At 38.9% G+C, this 24,961-nt stretch overlaps 1 protein-coding gene across 1 annotated transcript in view; it reads right to left on the minus strand.

The window, feature by feature from the left end:
• Positions 1-24,961, minus strand: part of JARID2 (jumonji and AT-rich interaction domain containing 2) — a 263,679-nt gene that overhangs the window by 45,435 nt on the left and 193,283 nt on the right. The window contains exons 4-6 of the mRNA XM_081952279.1: positions 16,661-16,830; positions 6,589-6,765; positions 2,451-2,680 (exon numbers count right to left, since the gene is read on the minus strand). Of these exons, the coding sequence (XP_081808405.1) occupies positions 2,451-2,680; positions 6,589-6,765; positions 16,661-16,830 (577 nt within the window). The remainder of the gene's footprint in view (positions 1-2,450; positions 2,681-6,588; positions 6,766-16,660; positions 16,831-24,961) is intronic.

Below are 24,961 nucleotides of genomic sequence, written 5' to 3' on the forward strand. Positions count from 1 at the left end.
CAATCCACGTTTGACTGATACAAAACTATAATTCCTTGATTTGCACATAAAAGGGGACTTCAAATGTACAATACAAGCTGAAAATCAAGTGTCAACCAAAGGATGAGGAACAGTTGGAAGAGGTGAGGCAGAAACATTTGACCCTGGCAGTCATACTTAGCACATAAAGCAGCTAGTTAGGAAAGATCACCTGAACCGTCCAAAATCAATCTTTCTTGCTCCTGTGTCTGAGGCTTTATGTCTGTCAATTTTGATTTACATTTACAGGCAGCTAAGCAGAAAAGATCCCAACTGACAAAAGACGGCTTGGGATTCCTGGCCTGATTGCTAAATACAGATGAGGATGTTACCTTAAGGGTGCCAACTGGCAAAGAGTCAAAAGCATGCAGATATTTTCAAGCCTTTTCCAGCTGAACAAACATCAGCCAAACAAAGCCTTGTTTTAGGCTCAGTTAGTTCAGGGAGGTATTAGAGATTAGAACTCTGATGACACAGACAGGAAAAATAAAGCAGTCATTACAAAAGAAACACAAGTCAGGGAAACATATTCTAGAGAAATAGGCCCTTCTGTCTTAAAGGCTGACATGAAATCGAGCATAGAGATGGCTGTTTTCTCCTGATTCATCTCAATAAAATTGAAATAAAATGACGAAGCCTGTATTAATCATCAGGAGCTCTGATCTATTTATTTACTACCGTGTTTCCCCGAAAATAAGACAGGGTCTTATTTTCCTTTGATCCCCCAAATTTTGCATAGGCCTTATTATTGGGGTGGTGGTTATTGGTTTGGGGTTGCCGGGTAGCTGCTCTCTTGCGAGCGGGTGCCTGAAGAGCCGGGCATTGCACTGTTGCAGCAGCGCAACAAAGCCACCATGAGGTGACCACACTTATGAGCAGCCTCCCGGCAACCCCCCTTTCTAGCCGGGCAGAGCACCACTCACCGACCCAGTAATATCCCAAAGGCACTAAGCTGCGTGGCGCTCTGCCCAGCTGGAAAGAGAGGTTGCGCGAGCACTTGTTCTGCTTCCAGCTTGCATGCCTCCCAGCCTCACCATGCCCAGCTCTCCCTGCAGGGCTGGGCAGGGCGCTGCCGCCTCCGCGGCCCTGCTGTTGCCGCTGCTGCCAAGCTCCAAGCATAACCAGCTTCCATCCTCCGGAGATCCGCTGCCAAGTCTTCTGGCAGCGGCTGCTCTGGGACTACGCTCTATGGTTGTGGGCTGGTTGCGGGAAGACTCTCTGTCCCACCAGAGTCTTCCAACAGCCAGCCCACAACCATAGAGCGTAGTCCCAGAGCGGCCGCTGCCGGAAGACTCGGCAGCAGATCTCCGGAGTTTGGAAGCCGGTTATGCTCAGAGCATGGCGGCAGCGGGACTGTGGTGGCGGCGCCTGGCCCAGCCCTGCAGGGAGAGCTGGACATGGTGAGGCTGGGAGGCACGTGAGCGGGAGGCACGCAAGCTGGAGGCATAACAAGTACTCGCGGAACCTCACTTTCCAGCTGGGCAGAGCGTCACGCAGCTTAGTGCCTTTGGTATATTACTAGATCAGTGAGTGGCGCTCTGCCCGGCTGGAAAGGGTCATTGCTGGGCGCCACCCACCAACCTAGCAGTATCCCAAAGGCGTCAAACAATGTGAGCGCCTTTGCCCCCCCTCCCCCGGGCTCCTTCGGCTTTGCGCCATCGGGATATCGCTAAGTTGGTGAGTGGTGCTCTGCCTGGCTGGTGGGGGGGGGGTGTTGTCTAGGGGGCTTATTATTGGGGGAGGGCATATATTTTTGCCCACAGGAAAAATATGGCATGGTCTTATTATCAGGACATGTTTTAATTTCGTGGAAACACGGTATAGCATGCCAAAACTCATTTTTTTTGTATCAGCTGGGGATGATATGCTTATCATGGCTGACCTGTCTTTCTCAAATTCAGATGTTTTTGTAAACCTTGCATCAGTGATTGACACACTACCTTAGTTTCGAGGAGATGCTTATTTGAGCCTGCTTTTGGTTGCTGAAACTCCCTGAGTTGGGTTTGACCCAATCATCTCTCAATGTACTGTACCCCACCCTAAGCTTGATATTGTGAGGAATAAGTAATGGAGAGAGTCCTAGGAACACCATCTTGAGTTCCTGGCAGAAAGCCAGGGTAGAATCCTAAAAAATAAATTAGATAATACATCAAAAGGTAGAATTCAATTATGTATAATTTATGCAGAATGCAGCTTTTGCATAAATTCTGCAGCAGAATGATCAGCAACCTCTTGCAGAAAAGCAAGACCTTTTCAATGGCTATTTGTTTTAGTAAGCCCTATCAAAAAGGGGAACTTAAAAAAAAACCACCCATGACTTTAAAATCACTCTATTTCACAGTGTACTTCTCAAACCCTCACAATCTTTTCCCACAAGTGGTTCTTAAGATAAACTGATACCACTTTTCCCCAACTGATGTAACATAGAATACCTGCTTCCTTAAATCCTGAGCCGATTGATGAAGGGTGTGGTGGTTGTTAGCAGTGAGCCCTTTTGTGGAAAAGCCCATGTTTGTTGAAGAATGGTGATTAGCAGCAGCCTGGTCTTTTCGACTTTCAGACCTGTGTTCACTGTTTCGTTCCTTTGCTGGCACCGTGTCTTTGACTTTGTGTTTCTGAACAGGTTCCCTCTCTTTCACTGATTTGCTGGATCCATTGAAGACTGGACAGGGAAAGGGGGAGAAAAGAAAGACAGAGAAAAATGTGATAAGAGTGTGAGAAAAATAAATACTATTCCAAACAGAGAATGTCATCACTGCTAAACTGCTGCAATTGTTGTGTACTTTTGACATAAATAAATCTCATGAGTTCATCACAATAGGACAGGCAGAGTTAGAAACAGATATAGATAGTCCTTGGCTTATAACCATTTCTTTAGTGACTGTTCAAAGTTATGACACCACTGAAAGAATTATGACTGGGCTTTGCACTTATGACTGTCGCAGCATCCCCTTGGTCACACGATGAACATTCGGCAACCAGCATGTATTTAGTATGGTTGCAGTGTCCCAGAATCATGTAGTTGCTATTTGTGACCTTCCCAGCAGGCTTCTGACAAGCAAAGTCGATGGGGAAAGCCAGATTTCCTTAATGACTGGGTGATTCACTTAACAACTGCAACAATTCGCTTAACAACGAGGTCAAAAAAAGGTTGTAAAATATGGCATAACTCACTTAAAAATCACCTTGCTTAGGAACAGAATTTATGATCCCAATTGTGGTCATAAGTTGAGGACTACCTGTAATCATTTCAATCTATATCCCAGAGAAGATCTGCACGCAAAGACAATAATCATATTTGTGGCTTATAAAGCACTTTCACCTTGTGCCAAGCAAGGGTAAGTATTAGCATAACATTCCACTACAAAAAAGGGTCACCAGAATAATAAAAGATTAAAAAAAAAACAACCCAATGTTATGCAACTAGTTTCAGTGGTTCTATCTCAGATCTTTTGGATACAGGCATTTATTTGTGAGAACATGTAAAACAACAAAGAGAAAATTGGAATTGCTAACATATTAAGCTCAATTCAAACATTCTTTTCATCCTTACAAGGACAAGGAGCTATGATTGGCATTCCCACTTCAATGGCTACAAAATATACTCATGACGATGTTAAGCTAGGAATGCCTGTCAATTAATGATCTCTCAACACGATGAAGTGACAAGCAACAAAATTAGAAATAGCAGCAGCTTTTGAAAAATGACAGATCGACAGACCACAACTGGGCAGGAAGCCGAAGCAGTTAAATAGAAAAAATAAATTGTGATTTTTCTGAATATTAAAAAGCAAGGCAAAAATAGTTATTGACCAGTTCTGCTTCGCTTTGTTTGTCCTCTACTTCTGAATCCCCAAAATTAAAAATAAATGAACATACTGCCAGTGAAGCTATTATTAAAGCTCATTATGTAGTAAAGATAATTAGCTGCTGTGAAGCAATGTCATTTAATGATTAATATTATCTATACAATAAATCAACTTGTCATTTATAAAGTAACCATGCCATTATTTCAGACTAATTCAGTTAAACCACTGAATTAGAATTTATTACAATTTGCATTTGGATACTGTATTTTTTATAACCTGCATCAACTTTGCCTTCTCTTTTGCAAACACTTTCCATTGTGCTGTACCTTATTCTAATAATTAATCAATTAAATATAGGTAGTTCTTCACTTACAACCACAATTGAGCCCAATTTTTTTGTTGCTAAGCAAAACAGTTTGAACGTGAATTTTGCCCCATTTTATGACCTTTCTTGCCATAGTTGTTAAGTAAATCACTGTTAAGCTAGTAACAAGGTTGTTAAGTAAATCTGGCTTCCCCATTGACTTTGCTTGCTGGAAGATCGCAAAAGGTGATCACATGACCCTAGGACCGGGATGGCGAACCTATGGCACACGTGCCACAGGTGGCACACGGAGCCATTTGTCAGGGCACGCAAGGCGTTGCCCTGTCAGCTGGCCAGCTGCATGCACGCTCTGGCCAGCTGAGTTCAGCCTTTTTAAAAGCCAGTTCCCCCGCTCCCCAGGCTCCAGAGGCTTTATAGGAGCCTGCGGAGGGCGAAAAGAGCCCCCCCGCCCCCCCAGGGAGGCCCTTCGGAGGCTTCAGGAGCTTCCCCGAAGCCTCCGGAGTGCAAAAAAAAAGGCCCTATAGGCAAACTGGAAGTTTGGGAACGGACTTCAGGTTTGCTCGTAGGATGGTTTTTAGTCCTCCGGAGGCTTCAGGGAAGTCTCCTGATGAAGCCTCCGGACGGCTTAAACCGACCCTATGAGCAAACCGGAAGTGACTCGTAAGGTTGTATTTTGCCCTCCGGAGGCTTCAGGGAAGCCTACTGAAGGTCCCTGAAGCCTCCAGAGGGCCTCCGGGGGGACGGGGGAGGCTATTTTCGACGTCCCCAGGCTCCTATAAAGCCTCTAGAGTCTGGGAAGGGCAAAAAAAGCATGCAAAACATGGGGGGAGCGCCTCTCATGTACTCATGCGCACTGGGTGTGTGTGTCGTGCATTGCATTATGGGTGCAGCACGCCCGTGCACGACCCCCCTGCGCTCCCCACCTTATGGCACACGAGCCAAAAAAGGTTCGCCATTGCTGCCCTAGGACATTGCAACTGCCATAAATACATGCCAATTGCCAAGCATCCAAATTTTTATCATGTGACCATGGGGATACTGCAAAGGCCATAAATGTGAAAAATGGTCATAAGTAACTTTTTTCAGTGTGGCTGTAACTTTGAATGGGTACTAAATAAACTGGTGTAAGTTGGGTACTATCTGTATTTCCATCTTTTTTTTACTTTAACTAGATGATCACTGTAATGGATTTTATGTACATTTCTTAGTTTAAATTCAGAGTCACTGCAATCCATTTTTCCATCAGAGAAAGAAAAGAACAGAACAAAACAATAGGCCATCAAAGTTAGCTGTTCCCTTCCTTCGAATGAACAAAAATAAAACAGAAAAACATAATGAGAAACTTCTCTCCTGATAAACTTCCAATAATTAGAGGAAGGAAGCATTTGGATTATGAAAAATGTTGGCTGTTCCTAGTAATTCTTTAGAAAGAGAACCTCTTGCAGAACAGAATCGGGAGAAATGAATCCAACATTTCCTACTTTAATTACATGAATCAAGGAAAGCTGGCTTAAGAAACTAAGCAAGCTAGGAAACAGCTCCATAAAGACTATCTTTCTCTTCAAAGAAATAAGTTGTGAAAAGAAACATTTCCTTTTGATGAGAGAAGCTGACTAGGCATCCCCTAGACAGGGCACTGCAGAGAGGCAGAGGGGCAAAGGCAGGAGAATTCATCCTGGAGTCCTAGAGAAAGAGCACAGAACTGATTTACTGCGAAGGTGCTGCCAATGTCAATAGAATATGTATGACTTTTGTGGGAGATGGTGACCCAGGTATTATTTCATTCTGGCGGTTACAGTTTAGGACTTTCAGCTACTCAATGCCAAATACATTTTTCAAGCTCTACCGACAAGGCATTGATCAATTTATCTGTAGATATGACATGAAGGGCGCGTGAAGAAAGTTCATTGTGATTAAGGCAGCTCTGCTGATTTGCAAAGAAATAATAGATTTAAGCCTACAAAGTAAGTAGGCTGTACTAGTGCCAGTGTTGATATACTAAGCTAGCAATTAAGACACAATACCAAATCTGGAATGAATATAATGCTGTTTGCATATCTAGTCAACATCAACACTTAATGTTTTTACTCTGGTTTCATTTTCAACAGAAAAGAAAAAATCCATAAGAAACCATTAAAATGTGATTCTGAAGCAGACGGGACACACCAAGACCTTATGAAATTAAATTATTTAAATCAAGTTTTAAAAACATTGGATATTTGCTTTGAGTCAAAATGGTGCTTTTCAGGCAGACTCCCCAACTGGTTGCCCTTCATGTATGCTGGATATCAACTCCTATAATTTTCAATAAGACTAACATTGGTTACATGTCTCATAAATATAAGGTGCTGGGCAGAAGAGAGAACTCTAGTTCTGCCTTGGTTGTCTTTTTCACCATTAATATTCTCCACCCCAACTCAATATTCAAAGACGTACCATGTCCATTAGGAACTTGCTTTTGTGTTTTCCCTTTCCTAGGAGTAGACTGGCATGAAGATGAAGCGTTATTTGTGGTCACTTTTGTATCCTCAGTTTCTTCATCATCTTCCTCCACTTCCTCCTCATCCTGAGAACTTCCAAAGTATACCATGCTGCTGGGCAGGGCAGAAGAACCTGAAAACAAGTCAGGGACACAAATATTACAACTGTTTCAAAATGGCTATTAAAAGCAAAGCTTTTGAGGAATACAATGTAAGGGCTCAAGGAAATAGATATCCAGTTCAAAAATGCTCCTCCCCCCACCTCTTTACTGAACGTAGCTCCCTAAAAGTCTGCATATGAAACTCAGCTATTTCACCTTCTTCATTTGTCTGTGTCAAGGAAAGAGACAGAAATGGCAGAACTTGAATTGGGAAGACCTTTGTCAAGTGGACTGAGCCATAGCTCTTATCCGAATCACCTACATGCATTTGTTAAAGAAATTTTCATACGATAGACATGGCTGCACAAGGCTGTTTATGGGGGAGTCAAAAAGGCAAGATGGGACTATACATGTACTTCAGTGGTGGGTTCCTACTGGTTCGGCCAAACCGGTAGTAATTTGGCAGCCCTGGGTCACTGGAACCGGCAGCGACCCAGGGCTGCCACGCTCCTGAACCGGTTCTTTCGGCGGCACCGTTGGCGCCACCATCTTGTTTTTTGCTTCTGTGCATGCACAGAACAATTTTTATTGCTTTGTGCATGTGCGCGCAGCAACCAGTGACTGCTGGAACCCACCCCTGATGTACTTGTATAAAAAGATAGGGATTTGGGCTATCATGACCTTTTGACTTTCCTCCTCTGTTCAGACACCGATACTGAAACTCAGTGCCTTTCTCATTTTTAAATTGGAAAAATATCCTGCATCTCAGCTAAAGATTCCATTCAACTGCTGAGCAGTTTGGGACATGCTTTTGAGGGGTGGGATGGGGGCAGCCTGGCAAGCTGGGCACCTGAAAAATGACACAGAGGTGCAGGTTGGGGGGGGGGGGTCCACATGTGGGAGATCCTAGCTGCAGTTTACTCATGAGCAACATTGGCTGGGAGAGGCAGCCTCCCCGCTCACATCTTCATCTGAGGGCATTGCTGGCAACCACTTCCTGTTGAAGTCCATGATCTTCCCACTGCTGCTCAGCCTCCTCAATGCATGGAGGCAGCGGTTTTGTTCGCTGCCTGCAAGCTCCACGGGACAAGCAGCCGAGCGAGCAAGCCAGGATCTGCCGGCTGCCTCTAATCTGCAGTTTACTCATGAGCATGGTGGTGGCATCAGCAGGAAGCCTGGGGAACTGGGAACTGGTTCGGGGGTGTGGCAAGCCTGGTTCGCTGGTTTTGCAACCCAGGCAAAAATATGACTACTGGTTCGGCCGAACCAGGAGCAACCCATCTCTGCAAAGAACGTACCATTACTTCTCACACCAGAGCACCCTGGGGCCTTTTCATTTGCCACTTACCTTCATTAGTCTACTGTAAGGCCATTTGAGATGACGAATGTTTATGATTTTTATTTTTAGGCACATATGTCAGAAATGTCAATAAAATAATCATGCTTTTCATCATACTACTAAAACACTCACTGCTGAGAAACACAATCAGTCACACTTTAAGCAACCAGGCCTGGGACATAAAGTTTGCTCAGGTATTCCAAAGTTCTAACCTTTATGGAGCTGCCACTAGACTGATTAAAGTTTTCAATTGAGGTTACACCCCCCCCCCCAATCGATTCCATTAAGAAATCCAGGATTCCAGGTATAGCCTTGAGGGTACCTAGATAATTTACAGTTTGATCCAAAGCCTTTTGTAATGTGCATCTGTAAATTAAGAGGGACATTTTGAGATTGGGATTTTAATTCAGAAAGGAGTGTGGGAAAAACAGATAATAGCACAAAATCTAATGTGTGATTACTGTGATTAAATGAATTCACTTCTTACTGAGTAAGAATTAACATTACTAACATTCATCTTTAACTTCAAAAACTTTTACAAATTCAAAATATTAAAAATTACTGAAAGGCATTACTTTTATTTGAACTATCCCCAACATCAAGTGCAATGTTGTTTTCAGCAATGGTTATGGAAAGTAATAAATCCATAAAACATACAGCTGAACTTACATACAGAATGAATATCCTCTTGGCAAGATTATAAAAAGCAAACAGTGTAAATCTTGAATTCTGCATGACAAAGATGAAAAGTAAACCAGCCTGATACAAATCCCACTAGACAGTATTTAAAAGCAAATCACAGAATTTCTTATTAAACCAAACTGCAAGTAGCAACTTGCAAAGTAACGGGGAAACATGAATAAAAATACAGAAAATGTATTGGTCACTGCATCAAGTATATTTTCCTTTTCTCTTGGCTTGATGCACTTTTTAAAAAAGACAACTATGAAATTAAGAATATAATAAAGTTTACTCTTAAGAATACCAGGCAAAACATTCACCATAATGATTGAAGTGCAAATTAAATGTTTTTTTAAAAAAACTCTGGGCACAAATTAAACTGGTACATTATAAATTCAGTAGAAGCTATTTCAGTCCAAGTTCTTTTGGGCTACGGTAATTTGGGTTGTGGTTTTTGAAAAATTGGATTCTTTTCTATTAAATATATGCCTGAGCTTCCCTTTCCTTTTTCTAATCCTTCCCTTTTCTCATAATTAAATACAGCTCAGCTGTACTCTTCAGAAGTGCTAAAACAATTGAAGTCTTTCCAGTGAATAAAGATACATCTTGATATTGAGGTCTCTGGTTTGACCAATAAACATCTCCAATGCCTAAGGCTACATTTCTTAAGGATTAAGGAGTCTCCTGTTTGACAAGAGACTTCATTTAATGATACGTATCGATGGAAAATCCTAGATATGTTGCCTTATCTTCCGCTCGGTGTTCAGATAAGACCAGGAATATCTGGGCAAAGGAAATTTGATCTTTTGCGCTTGCCAGTATGAGGTAAAGGGTTCATATGGTTGATGGGACTCAGGTCTATAATTTCCAAGAGGAAATAGAGAAACAACATACAGGCTTGTTCTCTGCAGTAAACATGTAGGCAGAGCTTGCTTATGCTTCAATAAACAAGAGCACTTCTTGGGAGAGTCAATTTAAAGTCTGCAGAAGGACTCTGCCTGCCTTCAAAGCATCCGTCTTACATCACTAGTGGACCTTAGACAGCCTAGAATTATGCCTGTGACATATGGCTCAATGTCATCCCCACTGCTACCAACCCCTCTAAAACAGCTGGTGGAGTAGAGAAAACATGTCATAATTGTTTATTCTTTATGGTAGTGGCATGTGGACGGGATTTAGGGGTTACAATTTTTTTTTTAATAGGAAAGGGATAAGAAATATATCGTCTAAAGGGAACATTCTCACTCTCAGAGAAGAGAAAAGATAAATAACAGAGGTAATAACAAGAAAGAAAGAAATCAAAAGGATTATGTTTTTTAGTAAAATATTTTTTGTTTTTTTATTACTAAGACTGGGCTTGATGACAGATTCTCCTTTGATGAAAGCTAAGCAAGTGGATCAAATTGCTGAAGAGTATTTGAAAATACTGAGAACATATATTTTACTTTTCAATGCTAAAACACAAGGGGAATTCTAAAGTAAAAATGAAGTATTGGAGGGGAGATGACACTGATAATTGGTGCTTACTATGAATGATGCTTAAGTATCAAGGCTGGGCAAAGTATAAAGTCCTACTTTGCTTGAAAACCTGAGTTAAATACAGAAAAATCAGACATGAGATAATTTCCCATTATAAACTACTTCCAAACATTTCAAAGACGAAAAAAAAGAGGCAGTATCAGGACATCCTTAAAGGTGAGATTCAAGAGATGAGGAGATCAGTAGCTGAAAGCAGATGAACCAAGCATGAGATGATGACAGTGAATATGATCATCTTAATTTATTAAATATATAAATTGCCAACTCCCAGTGATTACCCACATCTGCAATTGTAGTGTAAGTATTCTAAATGAGGTATAAGCAATGTGATGACAAGTATCAGGACAGCCTATAGTAAAGACATCCTGTTTTGTTTTTAATGCCCCAAAACATATCAATTTTATAAGATTTGTAAGATCTCCATCTCGCTCTTTCCTGAAAACATGTGATTTGAGACAATATTTGAGAGGAGCTGAGGTGGTGCAGTGGTTAGAATGCAGTGTTGCAAGCAAACTCTGCCCACTGTCAGCAGTTTGAGCCTGACTGGCTCATGGTTGACTCAGCCTTCCATCCTTCCAAGGTTGGCAAAATGAGGACCGAGATTGTTGGGGGCCATATGCTGACATTTGTAAACTGCTCAAAAAGTGTTGTAAAGCACTGTGGAGTGGTATTAAGTGCTATTGCTATTGACACATCACATTCTACATTATGATCATGAGAGATCCTTGCTTAATGATCCACAAGGTCCTTGTCTAATGATGGCAACCATGACTTCCATCTCTAAATAACATAGTCATATGACATCCCACTTTACAACTGTGTTGCTTAGCGAGTTTCTGTTCCCAAATGCCATCGAAACACAAAGATGACCTGTACTAAAGATAGTATTGGGGGAGGGGGAGGGGGAGAGGTTCTAGTATAAATATGTTTTAGAATTATTTTAAACAATGTCCTTTATAGGAATCCCCCATCTTTATAGTTAATATACAATATAAAATAAGCACATGGACTTGAATGGACAGTACTTCAATTACTGAAGCATTACTTAGATTACTGAGATGGTGCAGATGGGAAAATCTGCTTTAGGGGCTCTTAGGTTGCAGTTATTGATTTCAAGAATTCCCTCTTACATTTTCCTTCTCCCATTTGGCTGGTATACTCATTTTAACTGCAGCTGAATTAAAGTACTTTGTCCTGTTGTTTAATCTTAGCACAGTATGATGCAGTTGTCACCAATAATTTTCTCCATGGTCTCGTTCTACTAGAGGTGGGTAAGCTATTTCTGGAATGTTCCACTTTAGATTGTAAGTAAGAAACCACATTATTTCTCAAACAACAAAACACACAAATCTCTGAAATTCCTAGTCTAAACCTTTCTTCCTATAATAGTAGAGATAAAATTGGAAGTTGTGTATAACCTTTTTATTTTTGGTATTGTAGAATCACACCAAAAAAACAGAAAGCATGAAAATAGAACAATTTCCCTTACCTATCCATACGCATGTTTTCTTAACTGCCCCAATACACTTGCAGTTTGTTTTTGAACTATGTTGTTTTAACTTTGTTTAACCTGAACTCAAAATGCACTCAACTGCAGCAGATCCTATTGTTCCTTAAGGGGGCCCTTGTGGATATTTGGAGACAGGAAACATGTGAGTGGGGTGGGAATTTGAGGAACAGCTTATGTGTGTTTTGGAGATGGGATTACAATACTTTAAAATGCAAAGTCTTTCAGAGATTAATTTAGGAATGCCAGGTTACATGGCTTTTGATCAAAATCTTAAAATACACACCTACAAACACATACAGAGACATATATATTTGTTATATATATTTTGGCTAATTGGTTTTCTGCTTCGGTCTGAACCTCTTTCCAAGAGAACCTAGAAGTCATCTAGTATCAGTACAGAAAAACCACAGGAAATCGCAAATAAAATCATTGTGTCGGGCCTGCAGCCAGATTCCTTTTGGATCTTTGGCCTGCCACACTTTCTATTATTCTACTATGACTTTTCTATTGTGGGAAAATGGGAGGGGGGATTGCACGGAGTTAGATGCTATGTAGCCGAAACAAAATTCCTTTTTAGAAAGCCAGGGTCATCCTTTGTCTCTGCACCTCTGCACCTGACCGGAACTGGGTGGGTGGAACTGCCAGCATGGCTGTGGAAGATTGGACCATGTGATGGGCTGGTGGGTGTGGGGCAAGTTCGTAAACTTTCAGTTGGGTGGGGAAAACTGGGAAGCTTTCAGATTCGGGTTTTCCCAGATGTGCCAACATGGCTCTCTTAATAAATTGGAACTTTGAGCAATACTTTGCCTTGGACTCTGATTTAATTTTGGATGCTATTTGGAACCCTGACACATTGACCCAAAAAAAAGGGCTAGGCTGCATTAATTAAGGCACAGAATCAAGATCACGTTTAATGTTAGCACCACATTATAATGCCTTGCTAAAACCACACTTGGAATATTGCATCGAGTTGCCAGGATATAAAAAAGATGTTGTGGCTATAGAAAAAGTGCAGGGAACAGTAACAAAGATGATTAGGGGATTGGAGGCTAAAACATATAAAGAATGGTTGCAGGAATGGAGTATGTCTTGCTTAAGGAAAAGAAGGATTAGGGGTGACATGATAGCAGTTTTCCAATGTCTAAGTGGCTGCCACAAAGAAAGGGGTGGGGATAAACCAAGTCTTCAAAGCATCTGAAGGCAAACAAAAAGCAATGGATGGAAATTAACCAAGGAAAGCTCCAAACTAGAACTAAGGAGAAATTTACTTAGAACAATTGATCAGTGGCTTGCCTCCAGATTTTAGGTGCTCCATCACATTTTAAGAAGAAATTGGACAACCATTTGTCTGAAATGGTATAAGGTTTCCTGCTTGAGCAGGGTGTTAGACTAGAAACCCTCCAAAATCCCTTCCAACTCTGTTATTCTGTTAAAATCAGAGACTAAACCGAAGAAGGGAATTAGGGTCAAAGAACTGACAATCCAAACACTATGCCAAACAGCAATATAGAGACAGTTCAGGAATGAAACAGTACTAGCACTTAGATTGTATAGTGCCCTCTACAATTTGGCTACTCATTTTACCCATCTCAGAAGGATGGAATACTGAGTCAACCTTGAGCCAGTCAGGAACGAAATCCTGGCTGGGGGCAGAATCACACTCATTCTTATTCATCTATAATCCTTGCAATATAGTGAGAACTGCCCTCAAATACATTTATATTTTCTTAATTCCTACTATACTACATGTGCAAGAAAAGCTGAACCTGCAAAATGTATGTTCATTTATGCTCAGTTCTGCTATTGAACTAAACCCGATATGAAATTACTCAATTAAGTACAGTAGCAAAAACACACAAAAGAATAAGATGGTAAAATAAATACCAATACTTTTCAGTAGCCAAGTATATTCCTATGTTAATTATTAACTAAATTCATGTTAAAAAGCTTGTTTTTCAGAAAATGTATTAAAATTACATAAAGTTACAGCAGCGTTAGGAAGAGACAGGATGCTATTTTTGATTGGATGCAAAGTGCTGGCATTGGAAAAAAATAAACAGAGTGCATTCTTCATTGGCCATATTTCTCACCAATGTCAAACACTCCAAAACTTCTGGGAATCTTCTATAACGATAATTAACATGTCAGATTGAAGATAATGCATATATATTTGAGTAGCTTCTCCGAAGCATGGAAAATTACTTGCACTTCTGTATTTAGTTTATGGAAAATGAACAAATTGACACCTTTTTTTTCAGACATCCTTTTTAGCATCACTGACATATCATGGGGAGGGGGGGGGTTTCCCTTTCCCTTTGAGTGAACACAAGTACTCCTTGACTTATGACCACAGTTGAGCCCAATATTTCTGTTGTTAAGTGAGATAGTTGATCAGTGTGTTTTGCCCAATTTTACGGCCTTTCTTGCCACAGTTGTTAAATAAATTACTGCAGTTGTTAGTATCACATTTGTCAATGGATCTGGCTTCCCCATTGACTTTGCTTGTCAGAAGGTTGCAAAGTGTGATCACATGACCTGGGACAATTCAACAATCATAAATATCTGTCAGTGGCCAAGTTTCTGAATTTTGATCACATGATCCTAAGGATGCTGCAACAGTTGTAAGTGTGGAAAACCATCTTAAATCACCTTTTTACAGTGCCATTGTAACTTTGACGGTCACTGAACAAACTGTTGTATTAAGCCAAGGATTACCTGTATTTGAAAACTGAATTTTATTGTATTTTAGCATAGTGAATGAAAACTTCAGCTTCCTTATTATAAATAATCAGTAGTAAACCATATCTATCCCCAACTACTTACATTATTGCAGAGTGTGCAGTCTAAGATCGGGCCATAACTGAAATAAATTACTGTAGCTATTTGTTTTTCTTTAGAGAAACAGATTAAGCTTCCTCATTCTGCTGGGACACTACCCCCAAATGCTTGGGAACTACTACAGTTAGAATTTCCAGTAAATTGAATGGAGGCATACGCAAAATCCAACCATTTCACCAAAATGATGCAACATGTTGCATTCTCTTGACATAAGATTTGTTCCTTTTGTACCAGAGTATGATGTCATGGCAAATTTATAAAGGGGTAAAGCTGCTGTCTTTGCAGCACATACTTGTTTTTGTCATTTGACTCTTGCCCTTCCCCTTCAGACACCTAAGCAGAGGGTCATCTGTGGGGGAGGAAAAAAAAGATGGCGGCCACACCAATGACATCAAAGCCACGATGCATGTAAAAATAATTAGGGCTTTGATCCCATGATGATAGTTGGTATCTTGACTTTTTTGACCTTTCCACCCTTAATAAATATTCCTGGGAAGCACATCTGCTGGTTGCTAAGGCTGAAACTAACTCATATCCTTGGAACCTCTGGAACTCACCTGACTTTAGAACACTGAAGCAAAGCAAAAAAAGAGGTAGACTAAACAAAACCTAGCATCATCCTTTTCGCCACCCATTGTTTTCCCACAAAGCATTCTAAACATATGATTACCTTAAACACATGCATTTGGAACACAATAGGAAAAAGGAGGAGAGGAAGGATTTAAAATGGGCAAACTAACAGAGAACTGCCTGCCTAAAATCTAAATCTCTCACAACCAGTATTTTTTTCTCTAAGAAAAATAACTGCTTGTGTGACATCTACATAGTAATTGTACTATAAGTGAAAGAAATTGAAAAAGGCTGGACGGATGTTTGGGGGAGTTTCCTACAGTTATTTCCAGAAAACTCATTGTGTGGAAACATAATGTTACAATCCAAGATGTGGGTGGAGGTGGAAGGATGAGATTTTCTTGCAGTTCTCTATGTCCTGCAAACACCTTTCTTCCTATTTCTTTCTATGGAATATTTCCTCTCCCCATCTCTTCTTTTCCAAATCAATTTGTTTGTGACAAAAAGAGATGATGTTCTGAACAAACTGCAAATGTCAAAACTTCTTCAATTCAATGAAATCTAGGGCAAAGGTTCTGTTCTCCAAATAAAATTTGTTTTCTACAGTATACTGAAATAAATAATAATTAAAAATACAGTCCATATAAAGATAAATTAAAGAACAACTAACAAACCAAAGTTAGAACATGTGTTCAAAGTATATACATGATTGCACCAATTTCTTTAATCAATAAAGCACTTTTTGTTTCGGTACAGAGAATATTTCCAGTTAATAAAGTGACAGTGGCCATGTTTATACTTAACTACTTAAATAATGATAGATATACTTATTTGGGAAGAAGGATCTGAATTATGCCTTCTTTACAGAACAAATCCTGGCCTAATGCTTAAATAGTGAGAATTCGGAATAATATACTATTTGAAGCTTACAAGCCATTTATAGAACTGTCAGCAGAAATAAACTAACACAGAAACATGCACAAGAGATTTATTTATGAATGAGATAGTTGCTGCTGGTCTGACAGGTTTCAAATTAACCATAATTTACACTGTGTCCAAGAGCCTCAATTCAGACATTTTCCTGAACATAGGGAAAAATGAGCATGTAGAAAGATGCAGCCTCTATGGGTTCAGGCAAGAGGTGTGAAAGGTGCATTTGTTTCAGTCTAATAACCTGGACTCTGCTTTATTTGAGTCTGTCTTGTATAATTATATCCTTTTCAGGGTACCACCCAATATAGTTGAATAGTAGGAGAAAACTGGGGGACGAAGTGCTTTGTATAGGGCTTTGAGCTCCTAGGAAAGGCAGAATATAATCCTAATAATTAAATAAATAAACACTAAAACCATCAAGTAGAATATATGTTAATGAATTCATAAGATTTTGAAATCTTTACAGTCTGAATCTGTCTCTTGATTTAGGTGGCAAAGATGGAGAAAAACATCTTACCTCGAAGGCAGAGAAACGTAAGGAAATCTTCTGTCTTAGGCTTCCTTTTGGAGAGGTCAGAGATCTGTGTTGCTGGAGGGGGCAATAATGGCTCAACTATCTTTATCGGAGTTGTGCTGGGACTGTTTGGCTGAGACTGAGCAAACTTTCTTTGTGCTTGCAGCCTTGGCCTATGGAAAAACAGAGGAAACACAAATGCAGTTAGGAGGCAGGGACTAAAGCAAAAGGTGTAGAATTCTAATTGCAATATCTTAAAATCAGTGTCAATATAATTTTCTGTCTTTACTGGGTTTTTTATGAAGTCAATATTTGTTTCAAATGTAGTGAGGATGTTTGAGTTGTTGTAATGTATAATGTAAACCACTGAGAGTCATTCAGAGTATGGTGGAATGTACATTTAATCAATAAACCAAAAATAACTACTGTAACTAACTAAAAAAAAATCCAGAAACTTGCTTTAAAAAACAAACATCCAATAAAGAGCTTAAAGAAAACAAATATGTACAACAAATATGCTTTTTGGAAGATCTGGAAACCAGAGTGAAGAATGACAGCCATGAAGCAGAAGGACAAAGTATTTTTATTAGTCAAGAACATTCAAATGTAAATTTTAAATTATGGTGACACTAATATGTCAGGGAATTGCGCAGCAGGTGTCCAAATGAAGTCAGAGACACTGACACAAACTTGTAGTTTTATATAAAGAAATATATCTTAATCTATATATATAGCAAACAAGATAGTCAGGCAAACAGGAGCATTGTGAGGTAAATTATCGAGCACACAGGCCAGAGAAAAGAAAAAGACGGGGGGGGGGGGAAGGGAAACTCCCCTTCCCCACTCACAGCAACCAATCACAGCGCAGATTACCTCACGCAGGAGCTAGCATTCTCCAACCAATCAAACACAACTGTGTGTTCTGGCTCATTGTACAACCCCATTGCTCCAGCTACTAAATTTAAACATCTTAACATAATAGGTGATGATACATAGATTTTTTAAATTTTGCCACAGCACAATGCTTGCTGGCACTTTAGATCTATATGATTTTGCTATCAAATTGTAATTCAAACACCTTCTAGAGTTCATATTTATTTTCTTAAGATTTTTTTTAATCATAGCCAAATACAAAATACATGTGTGACATATCATTTTTCAAAAAGTGCACCTCTACGTTCTTGTTTCAAATATACATAAACGGGGTATGTGTATGTGGGGAGATTGCACTCTATTAATTAGGTACGGTAAGTTGTTAGAGATGGAAGGCTACATTCTATATGACCGTATTCCAGCATTTTCATTTGAAATCCCAAAAGTGCATACTTTCAGGAGATATGTTACATAATTTGTATTGATTTCTTGGAACTGTAGTATTAGACCCCATCTCCTGCCTCATTCTTTAAACATTGTCAAAGTAGTAGCATCAATTATGTCACACAAGCAACAGAGCAATTCTTTCTGAGAATTGTATAGACAATATAATCGAAGGAGTTCTGTGTTTGTGATTTTAAAAAATCACAACTGGTCTTTAAAAAAAGCAACAGAACAACATTTTTTAAAGACCAGTTGTGATTTTTTAAAATCACAAACACAGAACTCCTTCGATCATATTGTCTATACAATTCTCAGAAAGAGATATCTACCTATCTATCTATTGGATAGATCCTGAATATAAATAAGACCACAGCACAAACTTAAATAATCTGGTGATGTCCTCTGTGCCACCTCTGCCCTGTAACAGACCTCCCTTCAAATTAGATTTGCCCCCCACAGATTTCTTAACTCAATCCAATTACGTGTCATATACAACAAACTCTATTTGGCTGTCCACTGACAGAACACCTTACAATCCCAAAACAGCTAACGTCGGTGGTTTTGTAAGAGTTGAAAGTTGGCTGAAATTGAAGCCAAGTTCCTATCATTTCACCAGCTGATAATGAATGTGCTCATGATTTTGCTCCAAGATGTTGTCAGATATATAAAATACTCCAAGATGATCTCTTAATGAACTGTTAATGAGAATAATCATCTGCTTATGCATATTTTTTTTGCTTTCCCACAACACACAATGCAATATTATTAAAAGCAATATCTTGTAATACTTCATGTAGTGTGCTTCTTGAAAATGTCTTTAGGATTCTCATGATGTAGGAGGAGATATAAAAAACAAAAAAGCCTCTCCACAATCCCTCCAAAAGACCAGTTCTGTAATTTTGGGGTGTACCAGGCTCACCATTAAAAAGGCAAGATGCTGCTGTATCTGCTTTTTGAAGAACTTTGGCTGATGCTTGTTCATGAAAAACATGTCTGGCTGCACAACAGTTATAAACTACATCAACAGAATCAGAATTGCCTTTTTTTTGGTACCCTTGAATCTATTTTAACTCCTTTCCTTTTCCTTTTCAGCAGTAATTTTCTCTTGCCTTTTTTCTATGACTAAGAGAGACACTGACCCCAAAATCACCCAGCTGGCTTCATGCCTATGGCAAGACTAAAATACATGACCTGCTGATTTCTACCCAATTGTCTTTGCAAACCAGTTTTTAAAACTAACAAGATTTTCCCCAATATTTACAGCAGCTAGGTTGTTGATTGCGCAACATTTGAAAAAAGATTTTTTGCCGACAATTGATCAATGGATTCAGAAGGTGGCGGGGTTCGCTGAAATGGCAAAAATTTCAGCTTTCTTAAAAGCTCAGAAACAGGAGGATTACACACAGGAATGGGCAACATTGATTGATTATATACAGAATAAATACCAGACTAGGAGTTATTATCTAGCCTTTAGGTAAGAATGTTTAGACCGATAGATGATCAGAGTAAATAGTATATGGGATGTTTGGAATTGTTAGAGTGGTATACAGCGGAAGTCAGGGGGGTGGGTTTGTGTGGGAGGTGGGGGAGGGTTAGGGTGGAGGGTGGGGCAATATATATGTATGAATAAATTAGAAGATGGGACTAATGAAACATTGTTAGGCTAGGAGAAATTTATATTAAGAGTTATAGATGTTAAATTAGCTTAGAAAATGATCAATGTGTTATTATTAATTTAAGAGAAATTTATATAGTGTTTGTTGGGAGGAGAGGGGTTATGAGTAATCTATTTTAAGATGGGGGGAGGGGAGGGGGTAAAGTGTTTGGTATAATATTTGAATGTGAATTTTTGCGGGGGGGTTGGGGGGGTATAGCATTTGTATGAGATTTATATTGTGTGGAGGGGGGGTGAAAAGGGGGAAAATTTGTTTGTACAAAACTCTTTTAATAATAATTAAAAAAAAAAGATTTTCCCCAATATAACATGTTCATTTGGTTACTTTTCAAGTGTGCCTCTAGAAATTTCGCTAGGATTGTCTGTCAGTATCTGTTTCTGTAAGTTCCTATAAACTCTTGCTTATGTAATTTTATTTATTTATTTTATTATTTATTTTCATCTGTTTTCTTTCCATTACTTTTAAAATAATCATTTCCCCCCATTGTCTCTTGTCTTCACACCATGTTTCCAAAATATTTAAGCCTTAGCTTCATTATTATTAGTATTTGCAGTGAACAGTTCAGTCTCAAAATTCAAAAAGGAAGTACAGTACAATCACGAGATTTCAAGCATACTAAACATAAATTAGAGTCTTAATTAAGGTGATACAAATGTGTATGTGTTTGTGTGTGTGTTTGTGTATCCTTTTTCAGAACCACCCTGTCTTGAGCCAGTAGTTACAAGCAAAGGAGGTCAGTGTTAGAACAGACGTCTTTATGGCAGTTATAAATCTCACCACAGTGCAGAAATGAGAAAGTTCAGGAAAGGCAAATGAGCTTATTTCAGTTGCTGAAGTTCCATGTAGTCAAATCCAAGAGCTTGATATTAGAACTGAATATAGTTTTGTTCCAATCCAAAAATCAGTCAGAGAATTAAATGCAGCATATATACTGTATATATTTAATTTTCCATCATGTTTACTAGGACTGTGCATGTAAATTTAACTATGCTACAGTTTGGAAGGTTTTATAATGGTGTGTAGAAGTTTCCTGGGAAGGCAAGCATGGATTTTTTTCTGGTTTCACATTGACTTTTGGAACTGTAGAGGCTCACTGGTATAATGCTGCTTCTGGATGGTATTTTGATTGAGCTGAATGGCTGGGACTGCCAGCAGAGCTGGTGCTGTTTACTGGAAGTGAGAGGAAATTAAAGTGATTGCAGCAATACAAGTAATAACAGTGGAGAAGTAACATGACTGCCTCTGCCTTTCCTAGTGAAGAAAGGGAACTAAGAGTAGTATGGATGAGACTAGGAGAGGAGAGGAGCCAGGTGGTTTGGGGTTTAGAGTGCTGATCAGATTGTGGCAGTTAATCAGCTTACTAGAAGAGGGTTGAATATATGGATACTCAACCCTGGGTCCTGGAGAAGAGATGGCAAACACAGTGCTATAGGAAGTAGAGGCAGTCAGGAACATTGCAATGGTGATGGGCTGGGGAAATAAGCTGGGAGTTACGGCGTAGCATGCTTATGAGTATATTAATGAATATATTTCTGGTGCATTCATATCATCCCTTGCATCTTCCTGAATACCAAGATGTTAAACTTTAGGAGGCCCAGGGTTTCCAGGTGTTATTACTCAATACCAGATTGGTCTCTAACAAGACTCACCACAACTGTTATTATAAAAGTATTTGGTACTTGGTATGCATTACTCAAACTTGGCTGGGCACATGTGTGTGTATGTGCCCCTCTCCAAAATGTGCCCATTCAGGTCCCAATTGTAGCATTACCCATACTTCAGCAATGGGATTGGGAAGGGACTATAGTTATTCAGTGGACTGTGGACGTTAGGGTGCTTCCTTGTACATAGCTGGGTATTAGACCTTATTTAGGAGACTGGGCCTTAAAGATTAGTGGGGCTACTGCTGTTCCTGTATCAGTGTTCCTGACTCATAGCAGCTTCCTTGTCCATGCTGCTGGATGTTATATTGAGACTGATAATGGAGCCAACTTTTTTAAAAAACTTATTTTGTGGCAATAAAAAGAGATAAATGGATCCATGCCCTTCCTGGTTCACCGCTCCATTTTGCTGCCTTAATGCAGCCTGCACAGCACCGTGCAGTCTTTGTTAAGGAATTGTGGGCATGCTGAAAATGAGGCCACGGTGCAGCTCAGGGACGCATGCCTGCCCTCCTTCCCAACATGAGGTCCAGAGGTTTTCAAAAGGTAAATGGGTGATGGGTGATGGGTGTGAGGGGTATTAAGTTCTGGGCGTAGGAATGAGGCTGGACACGTCTGAGGAGAATTAGAGCGGTTTATTTGCAACAGGCACAAAGCAAACTATATACAGGAGAGAATCAGCACCTTCCCTGCTTGACAGCTATTTATACGGAGCTGTCAAGCAGGGCAGCCAATGGTTATGGGGTAAACAGCCCGCGCTCAGCCAAGCCGCGTCTTAGCCAATCAGGCGCGGCTTGGCTGTTGCTAGCTGACAGGCAGGGCAGACTGGTCGTAGGTCGAGGAATACAACAAGGGGAGTAGGCCCAAGGCCTGCGGAGTCTTGGCAAGGTGGGATGGAGGGGAGAGGCTTAAACTGCATGTTAAGTATATGGTAACTAAAACCTTCCAGACTACTACGGGTAACATTGTGAAAAATATGTGTGATTGCAAAGGCATTAAACTCCCAAACTGTTACCAAAAATGACTTAATTGTATTTTGTTTCATTTAATCATATTAGCAGGGGCCCAGCATCAGTCTTAACTGACCTTTCGTCAGACATCTGAAGAGCCTGCCCACAACAGTTTCATCTTGACTTGAGGAGCTAATCAGTTTTGAAATCAGTCAAGATTATGTTTGAAGACTCCTTCATGTCCCAATAATTTAGATTAGCATGTAAACATATACTATGTTCCAGTTTGAGTTTATTCCCAAGATACCTCACATTAATCTTTGCACAAATGTTTTGTATATCCTGATTCAAAAGAACATTAAGTAATGCAAAATACAGCCTGAAAAGAAAGGATGTAAGAAAGGTCAATCTTTTATTAAAGATCAGTCTGCTATGTCTCTTCTCAATCATTGGTAAAGTCTGGATAGACAAAAATAAGGATGCTCTGAGCTAATAAAAGACCTAGGTTCAAGACCTAAAATTAACACATATTGCTTGTTATATCTACATAGAAGTAAATTCCACTAAGCTCAATGAAGCGGATTATAAAAATGGACGGGCATTCTCTCTGCCCATTATTCATGGCTAGATCGAATAACTGGCTATGAATATGAATTACAATTCTGAATTTATTAGTCAGTAAAAAAGCACTCTCACTTTACAGTAACATATACAACTGAAAATATACCACAAACAACAAAATTAACAAATATATTTAATGTTTATACTATGTTTTAGAGCACTCAATGCTTTGCACACAATAGTCAGTTTGATCTAGTAATAAGATATCAGGCTAGAAATCAGGAAAACTGAGTTCTTGTCCTGCATTTGGTATGAAAGCCGCAGTTATTTGTGGGGGATATGGGAGAAGGGAGGAGGTATGTTCGCTGTCTTCGTTTATTTATGAAAATAATAAAGGTGGGATGTAAATAAATACATTACTAAATACTAGTATATGTTTATAACAGTTATCTATTCTTGGTTTGCATTAACTTGATCCTAAAACTATTTTAAAAATTCCACTTTGCAGCTAAACTGCAAATATCATGTATACATGTATCTTATTTTGTACTTCCTGCAATGTTTTCGTAGAATACTATACATTCCAACCAATATGCAATAATCCTGATGTGAGTGAAAAGAAAAGGGACAACCAGTGTAGTGTTTGGGTTTTACTGAGACTTGTTTCTGAGATCAAGATTAAGAGGATAATTTAACATTATTATCTAAGATAAAAATCCAAGACTATGTAAATGTTACACCCATATACTTTTTATTAAGTAGGTACACTACAAACAGTACTTACTGTTAGAAACATTATATATATATATATATATATATATATATATATATATATATATATATATATATATATATATATATATATATATATATATATATATATATATATATATATATATGTTAGAAACATTAGTGGTTAGTGGTTAAGACTCCTGCCTAAGATATATACAGCCCGGGTTCTAATCCCAGTAAGGGTATGGCTAGCTGATGAGAGCTAATTAGCTCGAAATAGATCTATCCTAGTCTCCCTTTATTTATTTATCAGTACGAATACCCTTTATTTATTTATCAGTACGAATACAACACAAATATAAAAAGGCAACAGTAAAAATAAAAATATGGTTTTCTGCCTGCATGGTCTTTGTGATAAGCCGAAGGACAGAAAGAGGGAGTAGTGACCTTCCTCCCATATTTAGTCATACCAGGGGTTGTAACACAAATTTATATATATATTATTATATATAAATTTATATATATATTATTTATATATATATATAAATCTGGAACAGATCATTTAGCTAATTCTTAGTTATTATAGTACATACTCATGATTACAAGTCAAATTATTATTTCATGGGCATTTGTATTAATAAAACCCATTTTATAATCTAATTAAGCACCTGACCCATTCACTCATTTTACCTTGAAACTAACGATCTGTAAATAACATAACAAGAAAAATATGATTATATTTTAATATTATTTTAATTAAAAAATTCTGTAAGCAATGTTTGTTCCTCAACATCCAGCTTGGTTAGAAATGATATAATAGAATAACATGTGAAAAGTTGGCAATACTGATTTAGATTGTTCTACAATTCTCTTCTTTCAGTAGTGCTGATTAATATAAACATATTAGCTCACTGAATTTACATTTCCTAGTTTATGGGATTAATATAAATAAGATTTGAATCTCATTACCGCATTTCTTTAATAGTCATAAAATGGAGAGAGAAAGAGGGACAAGAATTTCTGATTAAGCTTCAGTATGTCCACCAATATAGCTCTTAGTTCATCCTCCTACCCAAATTTATACAAAGGTGAAATAAAGCTTGTTACAACCATTGCTCTTCAAATAGAATTTATACCAATAGAGAGGGGAGGTGGACTTGCACTTTTAACTCCCCAAACCAGTGGTGGGCAACCTTTTTTTTCAACTGAGCCAAATCTCGCCAAAACCACGATTGAAATTTACTTTGAGAGCCACATTTTTAAAACCGAAAATACATAGGATGGTACACTGTTTTTAGTTTCAATAAGTTTTTATTGAGAATATTCTGCATGCAAGTATCCACATAGGTCGGGAGGATACAAATAACACAACTAATAAAACAAAAACTTTAGAACGATATTATTTAT

Source organism: Natrix helvetica, assembly GCF_964273705.1.
Source record: "Natrix helvetica genome assembly, chromosome: 4".
Classification (NCBI taxonomy): Eukaryota; Metazoa; Chordata; class Lepidosauria; order Squamata; family Natricidae; genus Natrix; species Natrix helvetica.